General features: G+C 65.3%; 3 protein-coding genes across 3 annotated transcripts; 1 reads left to right on the top strand and 2 right to left on the bottom strand.

Moving 5' to 3' along the window:
• Window positions 1-187: 187 nt before the first annotated feature.
• On the bottom strand, window positions 188-5,447 carry BTBD19 (BTB domain containing 19). Its single transcript, XM_040565290.1, has 8 exons — window positions 5,289-5,447; window positions 4,028-4,253; window positions 3,816-3,869; window positions 2,472-2,531; window positions 1,188-1,256; window positions 764-895; window positions 556-681; window positions 188-455 (listed from the first exon to the last, which is right to left on the bottom strand). Exons 1-8 carry the CDS (start codon window positions 5,375-5,377, stop codon window positions 321-323), a joined length of 891 nt encoding a protein of 296 aa, XP_040421224.1. The 5' UTR covers window positions 5,378-5,447; the 3' UTR covers window positions 188-320.
• Window positions 5,448-5,635: 188 nt separating this feature from the next.
• On the top strand, window positions 5,636-7,655 carry DYNLT4 (dynein light chain Tctex-type 4). Its single transcript, XM_040565291.1, has 2 exons — window positions 5,636-6,532; window positions 6,716-7,655. Exon 2 carries the CDS (start codon window positions 6,725-6,727, stop codon window positions 7,400-7,402), a length of 678 nt encoding a protein of 225 aa, XP_040421225.1. The 5' UTR covers window positions 5,636-6,532; window positions 6,716-6,724; the 3' UTR covers window positions 7,403-7,655.
• A 567-nt stretch (window positions 7,656-8,222) lies between these two features.
• On the bottom strand, window positions 8,223-14,680 carry PLK3 (polo like kinase 3). Its single transcript, XM_040565289.1, has 15 exons — window positions 14,395-14,680; window positions 13,579-13,686; window positions 13,380-13,496; window positions 12,921-13,050; window positions 12,748-12,835; window positions 12,264-12,359; window positions 11,484-11,679; window positions 11,058-11,184; window positions 10,597-10,706; window positions 10,383-10,500; window positions 10,194-10,277; window positions 9,883-10,045; window positions 9,621-9,750; window positions 9,334-9,444; window positions 8,223-9,018 (listed from the first exon to the last, which is right to left on the bottom strand). Exons 1-15 carry the CDS (start codon window positions 14,563-14,565, stop codon window positions 8,824-8,826), a joined length of 1,944 nt encoding a protein of 647 aa, XP_040421223.1. The 5' UTR covers window positions 14,566-14,680; the 3' UTR covers window positions 8,223-8,823.
• Between the last annotated feature and the right edge of the window lie 315 nt (window positions 14,681-14,995).

Here is a 14,995-nt window from a genome sequence, read left to right as displayed (position 1 = left end):
TGGGATAAAGGGCAACCCTGCAGCCCCTGGGGTCACCACACACCCTGTGTGGGTGCCTAGGCTTCCTTCCGCCCACCCCATAACCCAACTCCAGCCCCACAGAGCCCACATCCCTTTTTTCAGCTGCCCCACAGCCCCCACCCAGGGGTGACCCCCGTATCCTGCCCTGATCCCAAAGCTGTGAAGTGGGAAAAAGCGCTTTATTGACGCTCCAGCAGTGCACAGCCCCGCGCCCCACGGCCTGCCCCATTGCAGAGCACCCAACTTGGGGCACTGCCTCTCCCCAAGCCCCCCGGTGGGGCCGGGGAGGGCACGGCCCCCTATTTGGTTTGTGGGTCCAGGTGCCGGTGGTGGTCGCGGGGCCGCGTGCCGCGCCGGGGCCGGCAGAGTCGGGAGGGCACCCCGCTGCCGCGCCGCAGCGCGTGGGACCGCCAGGCTGCCGCGATGCTCTCCACCTGGGGTGGGGACGGGGATGGGGACGTGAGTGTGGCACCAACATTCCCCCCCCCACACCCCCAAATCCAGCCCCTCCAAGGAGAGGGCGCAGCAGCTCACCGGGATGAGCAGGTCCCGCTGGTTGTGGCTCTCCAGCGTCGCCAGCTCGCTGGGTGCCAGCAAGGGCAGGCGCAGCTCCCGCACGGGCAGGGCGGCCACCTCGGGCACCGGGCGCTCCAGGACGGCCTGCAGGACAGCCAGATCTGCATCAGGCGCTGGGGAGGTGTTTTGGGAAACCCCCCCCCCGACCCCGCTGTGCTGCACTCACCGAGCTGACGTGCGCCCACTCCCGCACGGCTTGCACCAGGTCCAGCTCGTCCACGGCCAGCCGGTCGCTGCGCAGCACCCGCGCCAGCACCGCGTCAGAGAGCTCGTGGAAGCCCCGCGTCCTCACCACCGCCTGCAAGATCACTTCTGGCACCAGCACCAAGATCACTTCTGGCACCAGCACCCACCCCGACCCCCCTCTTTCACACCATCCTGCACCCCAGGACCCTGATCCCATCTGCCATCCCCTACCCGGCTCTCAGCATCTTCCCCCCCAAACACCAGTGGGTCCCTTTTCTCCCCTGCCCCCAGCCGCCCCATCTTCACAGCCCTGCTCCCCTGGCTACCCCATGCCGTGTCCCCATTTCCTCCCCAGGCCCTGCCGTGCCCCCATTTTGGGTTCCCCCCATAGCCCGTGGCCATACCGCAGTGCAGCTCTCGATGAAGGCCAGGCAGTGCTGCTGGAGGTCCGCCTGCCCGTAGGTCACCGCAGCCTGTGGGACAACACGGACACCTGCAAGGGGGCCCAGGGCAGGAAGGAGACCCTCCCCCCTCCAAAAAAAACCTACAAAGAGCCCCTCCCCCCATGCCACCAGCCCTGAGGTGCGCTCAAGTACACAGGTAAGGGAAGCGTCCCTGTGTATGGGTGCCAGCATGTGGGGATGTGGACATGGGGCTGCCCTTCCCCAGCTTTCCCCACCTGAGCACAGGGTTGGCACAGAGCCCCCCCCTCAACGGGCACTCAACACCCTGTTGCCACCCCCTCCCCCAGCCTGCCCCGTATCCATATTCCCCACTGCAGCAGGAATTTGGGGTGCTTTTCTCCTCCCCCTGGAACAAAGCTCATCCCTGGGTTGGCTCTGCCCACTGCTGTGCCCTTCTTGGGGCACCAGGGCACATCCTTGTCCCCCCCCTGTGGTGTCTGCCCATGCGTGTGGGGTGTTTGGGTGCTGTGCAGCGTCGCCTGCCCCGCTGCCACAGTTGGGACCAGCGCTGACGCAAGCTGGGGGTGGGCAGATCGAGATGTTTTCTTCAGGTTTGTTTTGTTCTGGGGTTTTGGGGTTTTCTGTTTGTTTCCTCCGAGCCCGTTTTAGCTCTGTTTATGCCACGGTGGTCAGGTACCACGTGCGCTGAGAGCTTCTGCACGCCAGGGCCAGCGTCTTGCCCCAGGGGGCATCGCTTCAGGCCTCGGGAGGTGGCAGAGATCTGCAGGATCACGAGTGTGGGGCCGGTCCCGGAAGCATTTCTCTATATCTCAGCAGGGTTTTGGGAACTGGCCCCGAAAACCTTGAGGATTTCTAAAAATCCCAGTGCCTCCCAGCTGCACACAAATGGTTGCAATATCCCTGCACAGAGGAGCTCTGGCTGGCCCTGTGTGGGGGACGATGTCCTGGGGACATGCCCTGCCACGCTCTGATGGCCTCGGTGGCCCTTGCAGCCCCAGTGGGACATCCCCAGGGGACGGGAGGGCTGCTGGGCTGGGAGGGGAGGGAAACCCAGCCTCACCATGCAGCCAAGGGCAGGGGGGCCAGGCCAGCTCATGCCCCAAAATAGGCAAGGTTATTTTTACCCTCCGTGACGCTGCTAGGGAAGCTGTCACTGGTTTTTCCCCAGACTGGTGTCCCCCCCCTGCCCCGAATACGGCCCGTTGCCCACGTGAGGGACCCAGGCACTGTCCCCCCTGGCACCAGGGGCCCAGGACCGCTCACCTGCAGCGCCTCGCAGACCTGCTCCACGCTCAATGTGTCCTTGATGAAGTCCACGCAGAGCTGGAAGGCAGAAGGGAGAGGATGGGTGGGCGCAGCGGGGGACCCAGCACAACCGCCACCCCCCCCCACCCCCACCGTGATGCTCAGCACCCCCTGAGCCCCCAGGACATGGGACAAGGGGCGGAGGTGCCTCCAGCCCTGCAGGGTTTCGTAACGCAGGGCTGGGCTGGGGGATGAGGGCTTGCAGCACGGCGTGCGGGCAGTGATTCAGCCGGGGAGCGAGCCTGGGGTGACCAAACGCCACCAACCTCACTCCCCAGGGCAGGTCACTTATCCCTGGCAGTGGTCACAGCCCTGGTGACAGCAGCAGCTGCCGGGCGACCCCAGCTCTGCCTGTGACTGCTCGGAGAGGACAAACAAATTGTCTGCAGCCCAAAAAGCAGGTGGGACGCAGCCAGACGGGCTCCCTGCTGCCCACCCCAGCTGCCTCCCACACAAAGGGGACCCGAGCCATTGGGGGGGGGGGGGGGGGGGAGGGGATGTGGGGGCTGAGCAGGCGCGGATGGGTCAGGGTCCCTGGGAAACCCAAAATGACGTGATGTGCGGGGAGGAGCCACCAGCTGGAGCAGAAGGGCCCTGAGTCACCAGCGGGGACGGGGAGATGAAGTCACCCTGCAGCTGGGGACAGAACCACGGGCTTCCCCGGCTGGCACTTGGTCACTTGACCCCCACCCCCCCGGTCTTTACAGCTCCCCCCCAAGGGACGCAGGGCAGCTCGGTCCCCGGCACAGCGCGGTGCAGAGGGAGGGGAAGTGCTGGGTCACGCCATGAGCTCGGCCGTAACTCAGGAATGGTTCTGGTGATGTGTCCCCACTGGGACGCTTCAGCTCCCTCCCCTTCCTCGCCCCAGCCCACTCCCCGTCCGTCTGTCTGTCCCTGGCCCTGGTGGCATGCTCCCACTGCTCCGTTTCGCTCCTTGCTCCCCCATACCGGGGGTTTCCCAACAGCAGCCTCCTGACATGGCCGGAGGTGCATGTGGGCGATGGCGTTGGGGCTTTCCTGCTGCCCTTTGTGCAGCGGGACATGCGAGGTCCCGTGTCCCTCCCTGGGATTCCCCAGCTCCGGGGGTGGGGGGGTTCCAGCTCCAGGCTGCTGCTGAACCCTCCTATGGGGACCGCCGCCCCAGGGAGACCTCCGGGGTCGGGGAACAGGGCTGAGCCTGAGCCGGTGGATGTGGGTGATGCACCGTGGTGCCGTCCTCAGGGCCACCTCCAGCCACCCTCGGGTGCCCCTCAGCACAGGGACATGGGGCGGGACACCACCCCAGGTGCAGCAGGGCCATACCTTGCACAGGTCCTGCAGGCCGTACTCCACCGATGAGGTCAGCACCTCCAGTGCCTACAGAAATAGAAAATCCCGAGCTGGAAGGTGCTCACGAGGCCCATCGAGCCCAAATTCTGTCTCCATGCAGCACCACACAAAAATCAACCCCCCCCACACACACACCCCCCAACCCCCCCAAATCCTCCTCCCCATCCATCCCCTTCCCCACTCACGATGTGGCTGTTGAGGGTGACGCTGTTGGTGTAAAGGAATTCGATGACGGCCAGGAAGACGTCGGGCTGCACATTGCCCAGGACGAAGGGGCCCTGGGGCGGGATGCTGCCGGGGGGGTCCTCGCCGCCCCCCAGCATCCCCCGAAAAGCCTGGCAGCGGCACGCCAGCACACAGCGGTGTGCGAACACCCGCTGCTGCTCCCGGCCCACCACGAAGGTCACGTCGCTGCCAAGGAGAGGGGACCGTGGTGGGACCCCCAGGGGCTGGGACAGGGCACAGGGTGGCCCCCCCAGCCCCACCACGGTCCCCTGGTCCCGGGAAAGGGAGTGGGTGAAGAGCAGGATCCCCCATCCCAGCAGGGTGATGAGCTAGGAGAGGTGCACAAAGGCATGGCCCAGCTCTTGTGGGGACCAAAAGGATGTGTGGGGATGAAAGCAAGGCCCTCAGGGACCTCTGCAACGCTAACATCAAAGGTATAAATAAATAACTGAATAAATAGCTCCGTGGCCCTGGTCAGTGGGGCAAGAAGAGGGAAGTGAGGTTCAGGTTGAAGGTTGTAGGATGCGGGGTGCAGAACATGAGGCACAGGGTGCAGGGTGCAGAATGGAGGCCGCAGGGTGCACGTTGTAGGTTGTGGGATGGAGCTTGCAGGGCAAAGGATGTGGGAGAAAGGCTGCCAGATGCAGCGTGCAGATTTCAGGCTGCGGGACGCAGGACGGAGGCTGCAGGATGTGGGTGGCAGGAGGCAGGATGCGGGGTGCGGGCTGGGGACAGCCGGGACCTCTCGGCCGCTTCCCTTCTCAGCCTGCGGAGTTTTCTCTGGGATTTCTCTTCTGGGTGGCCAGCATTTGGGCAGGGACGGGGATTTCCTGTGACAGCACAACCAGGCCTTGGGCATGAAGGGGCAAAGAGACCCACGCAAGGCAGCCACCCAGCTCCGCTCCCCGCTTTGGGAGGACGAGGGCAGGATGTGGCCCCTCACTGCCAGGGGCCCGGCCAGGCCTTCACTTGCCCTGGGGCTGCGGGGCGATGGAGGCAGCAGTGACAGAAAGCCTGGGTGGGGATCGAGCAGACGTGGGAGACGCCACCAAAGCCATGCATGCACCACGGGAGCTTCGGGACGTGCCAAAGCCATGCACGCCCCCATGGCCTCCCCCCAAGGGCCCCCAGAGCCCCACAGACGGGCTGAGGGCCGCGGGGAGGCACCGGGGGCCTCAGCATGGCGGCGAGGGTGGGTGGGGGGAGACGGCGGCCCCTCACCTGAACTGGGGGTTGTTGACCAGGGTGCGGAGGGCGGCGGTGAAGGCGGCCGCCTCGCCCTGCAGCCGCGCCGAGCAGGATCGGGCCATGGGGGGAGGCGGCGGAGGAAGGCGGCGCGGGAAGGAGGGAGGCCGGCGGGAGGCTGGCCGGCACAGGGAGGCCGCGGGGAGGAGGCCGCCGCAGCACGGCCCATCGCTAGGGAAAGCTGGCAGGAGGGAGGACGGGTTGGGGGGGCCAGGGGGTGAGCAAGGGGGGGATAAGGGGTCGGCGAGCGGGGAAGCCCACCCTCGGCCATGCTTCACGCCAAGGATCTGTGTTTTGTGGGTTTGTTTAGGATAGTGGCGAGCACAGGCGGAGTGAAAGCACACCCTGCCTTGCCCAAACCCAGAAGTGACGTGATGGGGGATGCCTGTTCCCCTTCCTCTCAAGTCCCAGGGGTGAGGGGACATGGTGGGGTGCCCCTGGAGGGGCCCAGTTTTCCTTGCCAGCGATGGTGGGGGGAGGCGGCAGCACCCGAGGGAGCGGAGTCCAGCTGCCAGCGTGCTTGGCAGCGCGAGCCGGCAGCAGGCTATAAATACCTCCGCGGCAGATAGGAACACAAAGGCTGGCTCCACTTTCCCCAAATAGATCGCAGCATGGCCAGACAAAGGCGCATTGATGGGGTGGCTGGGATGTACCAGCTGGGCTGGGCTCCGACGGCGGGGAGAAAACCCTGCTTGGGGCGGGGGTCCCGGCCAGACCTGCCCCGATTTGGGGCATCACAGCAGCAGGGACCCCCCAGCACATTTTGGGGCTCAACTCCCCCAGCACCAGGCTGTGCTCCATGGGTGCCCACCATCCCGTAGGGGTGCCCTAGGAAAGGCATTGCAGGGGGATAGGTACCCAAAAGATATGGGTTTATTTTGGGGGGGTGATCAAGCCTTTGTGCAGCTCACAGCTGGGGTGCAAAGCAGGGTTGCAAGCTTTTCCTTTGCTTTTGACACCCAGAAAGCATTTTCGGGGCTGCCAGGAGATGCTGAGGTCGTAGGGGACATGCCCAGAGCTGCCGTCCCCAAGCTGGCTGTGGCCCAGGCTGCAGCTGGCACGGCTCTCAGGAGCTGGGGGCAAAAGAGGACAACGGGGCTGCGCAGGGACCGGGAAACAAAGAGTTACAGAGCCGTGGATGGGGAGTTGCAGTGTCACGTAGCAACACTTCACGCTCCAGGAGCTCACCGCGCTTGGACCCAGGGGACCAAGGGGAAGAGGTCGGTGCTGGGCAGCCATGGGCACGGTGGCTGGAGCTGGGTCATGCAGGGAGCAGGGCTGGGGGCACAGGTGGGACAGGGTGCAGGGAGGAGGGCAGCGGGATGGCACGTGTAGGTGCAACGGGTCAGCCCCAGATGGACTGGGGTCCCAGAGAAGTGCTCAGAGCCACCTCTCCCCTCCAGCCTACCCATATGGCCGAGCAGCCAGCTCCAGAGCTGGCCCCGTCCACCCAGGTGACGGCCGTGGATGGCACCGAAGCCCCTCTGCCCCGGACCGCCCGCCGAGGCTCCAATCCCACAGCCCCAGCACGGAGCACGGAGGAGGGCAAAGCACCACAGCTGCTCTCCCGCCGCAGCTCCATCCTCAGCACCCTCCCGGCACCCCTGGCCAGCCGCCGCAGCTCGCTGGGGGCAGCCCCGGGGGGCAAGCGCCCCTCCATCGGCCCCTGGATGCTCCACAGCCGCGTGAGCTTCTCGGGGCTCCCCCTTTTCCAGCCCATCCCCGAGATCCGCCTGGAAAACACCTACAGGATGCGGCCGGACAAAGGCTGCGGGTTCAACGCGGGGCAGGTGCAGCGGGTGCTGGAGAGGGTCCTGGCCGGGGTCCTAGGGGGCACATCCTACAGCCCCCAGGGCAGCGCCCCGCTGGTGCACAGCCTGGCCGAGCTGCTGCGGTGCCGGGCAAAGGAGGTGGTGCCGCCCCGCTACAAGCTGGTGTGCCATGTGCTGCTGGGCCAGCACGGCCAGCAGAGCCTGCTGGTGGCCAGCCGGGCACTCTGGGACCCCGAGAGCGACAGCTTTGCCTCGGCCACCTTCTCCAACACCTCCCTTTTCGCTGTGGCCACAGTGCACGGGCTCTATTTTGAGTAGCAGCTGCCTCCCCTCAGCCAGCCCTGGAGGGGGAGAGCAGGTGGAAATAAAGGGATTTGCACCAGCCCTGGGTGGATGAGCTGTGGTGCACATGGGGAGCCAAGGGGATGGCCCACAGTGCCCCTGCTTGATGCACACACTTCAGCAGCTTGCAAGAAGTCCCAAGCTGCAAGAAATCCAACCCAAAAAGCTGCATTTCCCTGAAGGCTGGGAGCAGGCAGCAGCCCAGCAGCCTGGGGCTGTGCCCTGGAGGACACGGAGCAGTCCAGCCCCTTTCCCACAGCCCAGGCTGCTCCCAGGCAGGGCAGGAGGTGAGGGAGCTTGTTCAAAGCAAGCCTGCAGAGCAGGCTGAAGTCCCTCCTCTTGCCTGGCTGCGCGCCCAGCTCACATCCCATGACACAGGGCAGTGCAGGGCACCCCACAGCCCTGTCCCTCGGGCAGGAGTCACAGCCCCTGCTTCCCCCAGCACAAGCCCCGGAGCAGCTGAGTGTGACACCAGGGGATGGGTTTGGCAGCAGCAAGGAGAGGCTGAGGCAGCTCCAGGGCTCTGCAGCTATCAGCAGGATGCAAATCCTCCTCCTGCCAGCCCCAGAGGCACAGATGTACAAGATGAGGCACTTACACCCATCCTGGCTCTTGTCCTTAATATCTTTAGGGTCTGCCTAAGGCACCCAGGTCCCCCACCAGCTCCCTCTCCTTATCCCCATCACACCCATGACCCCAACGTCACCAGAAGCAGCCCCAAAGCAGGGATGAAGATGGGGATTGCTCTGCTCCACTTTGTGACCCCAGACCCAGCTCCAAACACAGCGGACACAGCTTGCCCTTACACAAATAAAGTTTTATTGAGGTAAGTCAGGGACAGGGGAGCTGCACATGGACAGACCAAGAGAAAATAAATAATTCCATATAAATAAGATGCATAAATAGTCCCAACCTGGCAGAGACTGCCTCGAAACAAGAAACCTGCCCTAGGTCACAGCCACACAGGGGCTTTTCCAGGCAAGCCCACAGAACCCTTCCCCCTGCCCTCTACCAAACCTCAAGTTGTACCAGACAAGTCACAATTCAGGAGCAGCCGGGGCCCAGCTTGGCCCCCCCTTAGTGTAGCAGTTGTGGAGCAGCACGAGCCAGCCCACGCAGCGCCCCACACCCCTGTCCGTCCCCCTGGGGGGGGGCCTTCTCCACCCCACAGCACCAAGCCTCGAGCTCACGGCCATGCAGAGGGGAAAAGGCAGCGATTGCCCACAGCCAGGGAGCAGCACGGGTGTGCAGACCTGCTGCCATAATCACAGCCACATGTGTTCAGCGGGTAGCCGCTGAGGTCCGGAGTCCAGCTGAGCACCACAAAGCACCTCCCATCCCACGGGAAGGCAAGAAGAGACCTCTACGTCCAGAGAAGGTCTCTCCAAAGCACCACGCTAGGCATCGGCCCGCTCCTGGAGGAGCTTGAGGATGTATCGGAGGCGCTGCTGGAGCTCCGGCGAGCAGCCCAGCTCCTGGATGCTGCCCAGCTTGTAGGTGTAGGAGTTACGCTCCCGGTTGATGTAGGTGACAAGGCAGGAGTGGTCAGGCTTGCTGATGATCACCTTGGTGTGGTCATTGTAGAAGTTCACCTAGGAGACAGGTGGGGCTTGGCTTAGCCTCCCGCAGCGCAGCAGGAGCGGGGATGGAGCCGGGCTTCCTGCCTCAACCCGTTCCTCCTCCCCAACCTGCCCGGGAGCATCCCCACGGCAGGAACGCACCGATCCAACAAGGTGCCCGCCTCCCAGGGGACTGGAGGGGCTGCCACCAGCAGCTGTGGCACCAGAGCAGCACCCAGCACCCACAGCTGGTCTTTGCATTTGGACCATGGTGGGCAAGGACTAACCCGGGTCACGAGACCCCTGGTGGCTTCCCAAAGTGGCATCTGCACAGCACCCTACACATACCTGGAGGGTGCCACTGCTGAAGAGCATAAGCAAGGCCTGGTCCGTCTTCACCCACTGCAGGAGGAGCAGGGCTGGCTGCCCAAGGTCGTCTATGCTCGGCAAGTCACCTCCCTCGGGGAGAAAGGTCTGCGTAAGCCCCTGGTCCCACACCGGTCAGCAGTGCCCTGCTAGCAGGGGACAGCCCCAGGGGCTCCACCCGGCCACAGCCTGCGACCAGGGAGTGCCACCCAGGTGACAGGGTCAAACCACATCCCAGTGACCAACCCAGCCACGGTCCCAGCACCTACCTTCATGAGGTGCTGCTCCATGTAGGACGCGAAGTAGCGCAGCACGCTCATCTGCCCCTGCAGCTGCTCGGGGACGGCGGACACGGGGAAGGCGAAGTGCTTGCTGTTGGTCTGGTTGTAATGCACCGTCCTGGCAGGGGGCACACCGTGAGCTCAGGGCCACCACCCAGCACAAAACCGCCCCCCGCACAGCCTCCCCTCGCCCCTTTTCCCCCACCCGTGGGGCTGTCCCAAGGACGCCAGCCCCTTCCCCACCGCTCACTTGTGGTTGGGGGAGAGCGCCATGTGCGTGCCGTTGTTGAAGAGGACCCCGATGCTGCGGTTGGAGAGCTGGTAGCCGAAGCCGTACTTGTTGGAGTAGTCCACCCACTTGCTCACCCAGACAAACTGCTCGTGCCGGGCCAGGGAAGCTGGGTTTCTGTCCGCTGGTGGAGAAGGAAAGGGGGTGAGCAGAGCAGGCACCCCCTGCTCAGCTCCCTGCTGCGGGGTCCGGCGGTATTTGGGGTTCCATTTGGGGTTCCCAAAGCAGCACCCATGCCTTTACACCCTCCTGAGGCAGCCCAGCTGGTTTACCTGGGGGCATGCAGGAGAGGCAGGTCCGCAGGAGCCGGACGGCCGACTCGATGATGGCAGAGGCGGTGATGCAGTCTTCAAAGGCTGCGGAGGGAAGATGACAGGCCGTGAGTCAGCCGGCCCCGCTATCAGCCAGGGCAAGGCAGGAAGCTCGGGGCAGGTGGGGTGGCCCCGGCAGGCGTTGCTCACCCTCGCAGCTGCTGGCCATCGTCCCCCGGATGGACGGGGACACGGACTTGTGAGAGGTCTCCTCCACCAGCGTCTCCACGGGGCTGGAGCCGGTGCTGCGGCAGGACCCGGGGGTGGCCTGGGGTGGGACACAATGTCAGCACCATCCTGCATGCTGCCCCCCCCCCCCCCCCCCCCCCAGGAGGGGTGCGCGTGGACTCGGTGCTACTCTCACCTCATTCCCTTCCACCGTCTTGTAGCTTATCTGCCGGCAGATCGAGGTCTTCATCAGCCCAGTGACCAGCTTGGAGATGTCGTCCTTGTCCTCCGAAGGGCCCTTCTTGGCTGGGGGAGGCAGCAAGCCGTGAGCACAGGGGATGGGGACACGGGGCCACCCCTCCCAGCAGGCCCAGCTCGGGGTGGCAGGCGGCTGCCTCCCGCTTTCACTTCCCAGTTCTCAGGCAGCAGCACAGGGTTTCCAAGAGGAACTGTCCCCGAGGGTTACGGGGCAGCATCCGCTCCCCAGGCGCACGCCCATGCCAGCCACCAGCAGCGGAAGGGCAGGGACAAGGCAGCGAGTGCTGGCCCCAAGCAGGGGACACGGGGACCCCCCAGCAGTGTTCTCCAGGAAACAGGACCCACTTCTCCCCGGAGAAAGGGTCACCAGGAGGTTCCCATGCAAGCGCGTGGACTCACCCTTGGGTTTTTTCTTCCCAAAGAGCGTCTTGGTGACTTTAGCAAAGAGACTCTTTGCTGGGTTGGGGGGGCTCAGCTCCGGAGCCATCACGCAGCTGCTGGGAGGGAGCTTCTCCGGCGTGTAGCCCTGCGGAGGGGTGAAGGCAGAGGTTTGGTTTCCACCACCCACGTGCTTCCCAGGCTGACCGCAGTCACTCGCAGCCCTCCTGACAGCCAGCTTGCATTTCCGTCAGGCCTTGGCTCCGGGCCTGGCATTCGGGTATTTGGGGATCAGCGGCATGGGAAGCAGCCCGTGCTGTGGGGACAGGGCAGCAGGGAGCACACCGGATCCCTCGGTCCCTCCGCAGGCAAGGACAGCGCCCTGCGTGACCCCAAAAGCCTCATCCCACGCTGCTAAGGGTCGAGGCAGGACTCCTGCCCGCTCACCTTGAAGAACTCATGGTCCAAGATCTCCTCGAGCGTGAGGCGGTCCTGGGGGTTGCGCCTGAGGATGCCGGCGATGAGGTGCTTGGCAGGCAGGGAGAGGAAGGCAGGCAGGGTGTACTCCACCTGCTTGATGCACCTGTAGGTCTCCTTGAGGTCCGAGGTCTCAAAGGGAGGGTTCCCACACAGCAGGGTGTACCTGGGAGGGGACGCACGTGCCACGGTCACATCCCCGCCGGGTTCGTGACTCAGCAGCACTTAGAGCGAGGAAGCTGGTGGCGTTGGGCCGGCCACACCTGGCTGGGAGCACCGCTTCCAGCCCGGCAGGCTGCGCTCACATCCGGCCACGCTTCCTCCTCGCGACTGCCGAGAGCAGCAGGTGAGGAGTCCCGGGGACCGGGACAGTGCTGGCAGGAGGCAGCAGCCCCGTGGCCCTGCCCCACGGCCCTGCCCCACAGCAGAAAGCCACGCAGGAAGCTTGCGACAGCGGCCGGCGAAGGCTCGAGTCACCGAAGCGATCGCTCCCCGTGCAAACAAGCCGCCAGCCACCGACATTTTCCATTGTTTATCACACTTGTGGGGTGGTTGAGCTTTGAGGCAGAGCACAGTGTGACACCAGGGCCTGCTGCTTGCAGCACCCCGGGGTGCCTGGGGGCACCTCTCAGCAGGATCCGGCCGCTCACTGCCCCCCTCCCCCTGCCCTTCAGCATGCCATTTAGAGAAAGCACAATGGGACTTCCCCATGGGGCCCCCCGCAGCCCCCACCCCACTCCGTGCACTTACATGACGCAGCCCAGCGACCACACGTCCGACTCCGGGCCGTGGCCCTGCCGCAGCAGCACTTCAGGGGCCAGGTAGTTGGGGGTCCCACAGATTGTCCTGCGGGGCAGACAGCCAGCTCAGAGCCTGCTTTGCATCCCCCCACACCTCTCCGTGCCTGTGATTCAGCCCGCAGCCTGTTCCCCTCCCTAATTTGAGCCCCACAGGCTCTCTCCATCCACAAGGAACCCCCCCCAGCTCCCGGGGGGCAGCAGCAGCTGCTCGTGGCGAGCTGTCGGGAAGAGTTCGTCCTAGACACAGCCGGGAACGGAGCCTTTGTGTCCCAGCCTGCACACCCGGCCGGGCACAATAGCCATAGTGAGCGCATTGTTCTCCCCGAGGGCTGCAGGCACGCTCCTGGGGGAGCCACAAAGCCCCCAGCCCCCTCTCCTCACCTGCAGCTGGGGCAGGAATTACTACAAGGAGATAAAGGGAAGCTCAGACTTACTTTTTCTTCTGGTCAGAGGCGTCCTGGCAAGCAGCTAGACCGAAGTCCCCCACTTTCAGCTCCATGTTTTCGTTGATGAAGAAGTTGCCTGCAAGACGACGGTGACACGTCACCCCCCCGTCCCTTCAGCTCGCTGCTCCCCGCGTGGCTCCGTCCCCAAACATGACACTCACCCAGCTTGAGGTCCCGGTGCAGGATGCCCTTGAGGTGAAGGTATTTCAAGCCGGAGATGATTTGTTTGAGGTAATAGCGCACTTCAGGCTCCAGCAGGGTATGGCGGGCCTTCCAGATGTGGGCCAGCGACTGCAGAGGGAGAGAAGGCAGCTCGGTGAGGGCAGGCAGGGAGGGCAGGCAGCCGTGCTGACTAAGCAAGGGGCCGGCAGGGTCAGAGCCAGTTCTTCCAGGAGTTGCACAAACAATTGTCCTGCCACAGCCAGGAGCTCAGCAGGCTCCCTGCTCAGCACAACCAAGGGAGCCACTGGGCTTTTGGTGGTGGCGCTGGGGGCTACGGGCTGCCAGCACGAGCAGGCTGCTTATGGAGGACTTGAAACCCACGGCGTCCCCAGCACCATGCAAGACCAGCACCTCGGACAAAGCGTCCACTGCTCCGCTCGGGGACACGGAGCCCTCACCTTCCGGCTGCAGTGCTCCAGGAAGATGTAGATGTTCTCCGCGTCCTCAAAGTGGTGGGAGAACTTGACGATGTGCTTGTGGTGCAAGTCGCGGTGCAGCTCGATCTCGTTGGTGATCTGAAAGGATGCAGAGGCCACGGGTGAGCGCAGGGTGCCCGCTGGAACCCCGGCACCCCCCATAAGCTCCCCCAGCACCTACCTTCTCCCGCTGGTGGGGTTTAGCCACCCGGCTGTGAGGAATGACCTTCACAGCGTAGGTTTTGTTGCTGGAGAGGTCTGTCATTTCGTAGCATCGTGCAAAGCCGCCCTGCAAGGGGAAAAGAGGTGGTTGGGGACGGTGACAGACAGCTCTCCGCCCCTGCCGGCTCCTCACAGCGCAGCCCAGGGAGCGTCACACGCCGCCGGCTGCTGCGTCGCCCACTGAGATCTGAACCACGATGCTCTCGAGCCGGGATTTTCTTCACCCAGTTCTTGTAAAGCCTCCCGGGCATTTTTCCTCCCACCACTACTGGACTCGGGCATCTTTCCAGATGACAGATCGCCCGGAAAGCCCTGCGCAGGGCAGGGGGACCGGAGGCCACCGAAAGGCAGCACGCGATGGAGACAGGTTTTTCCTGCCGTGATGTCAGCCTCGAATCTGCACACTCAGCTGCCGAGCCCGCCCGGGCCGGGCTGGGAACAAGCAGCCTCCTCCTACACAGCGCTCGCAGCGGGAGGAAAAGTTGCGTGTGCCGCAGCCCGAGCGGCCGGGCCGGCACCCCTGGGAACCGGGGCAGCCGCCGGCCCACGCACACCCCGCGGGGCGCCCCGAAACCGATCGCGCCTCCGATAAGGCGGCGGGGCCGGGAGCCAGCCCGGCTGATTCACGGCTCCCGGCCCGGTACAAGGGGCGCGGGGGGGGGGGGGGGTCGAGGGGGGCATCAGCAAGGCCCCCAGCCCCCTCCCGGCTCCCACCCCTACGGGAGCAGGGGGCTCCCCGCGCATCCCGCTGCCGCCCCCCGTTGTCCCCCGGTACCTTCCCGAGCAGGCGGCCCTTGCAGTAGGAGCGACCGGAGAGCGGGTCGGTGATGAGCCGGGTGGTCTCGGCTGCCCGGTTGGGCGGCGGCGGCGGGGAGGGCGCGGGCTGGGCGGGCAGGCGGGCGGTGGTGGCGGCGGGGAACGGGGGAAAAAGGCCGGCGTGCTCCATGGCGGCTGCGGGCACGGCCCCGGTCCGGCCCCGGTGCTGCTGCTGCTGCGGCTCCTCCGCCACCGGCGGCCCCGCGCACGTGGCCCCGCCGCCGCCCCCCAACTTGGCGCTGGCGCGCCGGGGATCCCGCCGGTTTTATCAATGGGCGCGCTGACGTCACCCGCGGGGCCACGCCCCCCCTCCGGGCGGCCCCGCCGCGCTCTTAAAGGCGCAGCAGCACGGAAAAGGGGGGTGGGGGAGGGGAGGGGAGGGGGGAGGTGGTGGTGGTGGGGGGGGTCGTGTGAGGGCAGCCGGCCGCTGTCACCTTTCTGCAGAGGTCTGGGGGAAGGAGCCAGCCCTGCCCCTACGCGCGGGGGTCGGTAGATTCACACCCGCCACAGATGTGCCCCCCCCCCAGGCCCAGAGACCCCCATGGACAGGCTCCCCTCTA

The sequence above is a fragment of the Cygnus olor genome, chromosome 8, assembly GCF_009769625.2.
Source record: "Cygnus olor isolate bCygOlo1 chromosome 8, bCygOlo1.pri.v2, whole genome shotgun sequence".
NCBI lineage: Eukaryota > Metazoa > Chordata > Aves > Anseriformes > Anatidae > Cygnus > Cygnus olor.
Note: the sequence above shows the minus strand (reverse complement) of the source record. Positions and strands in the feature narration are given on the sequence as shown.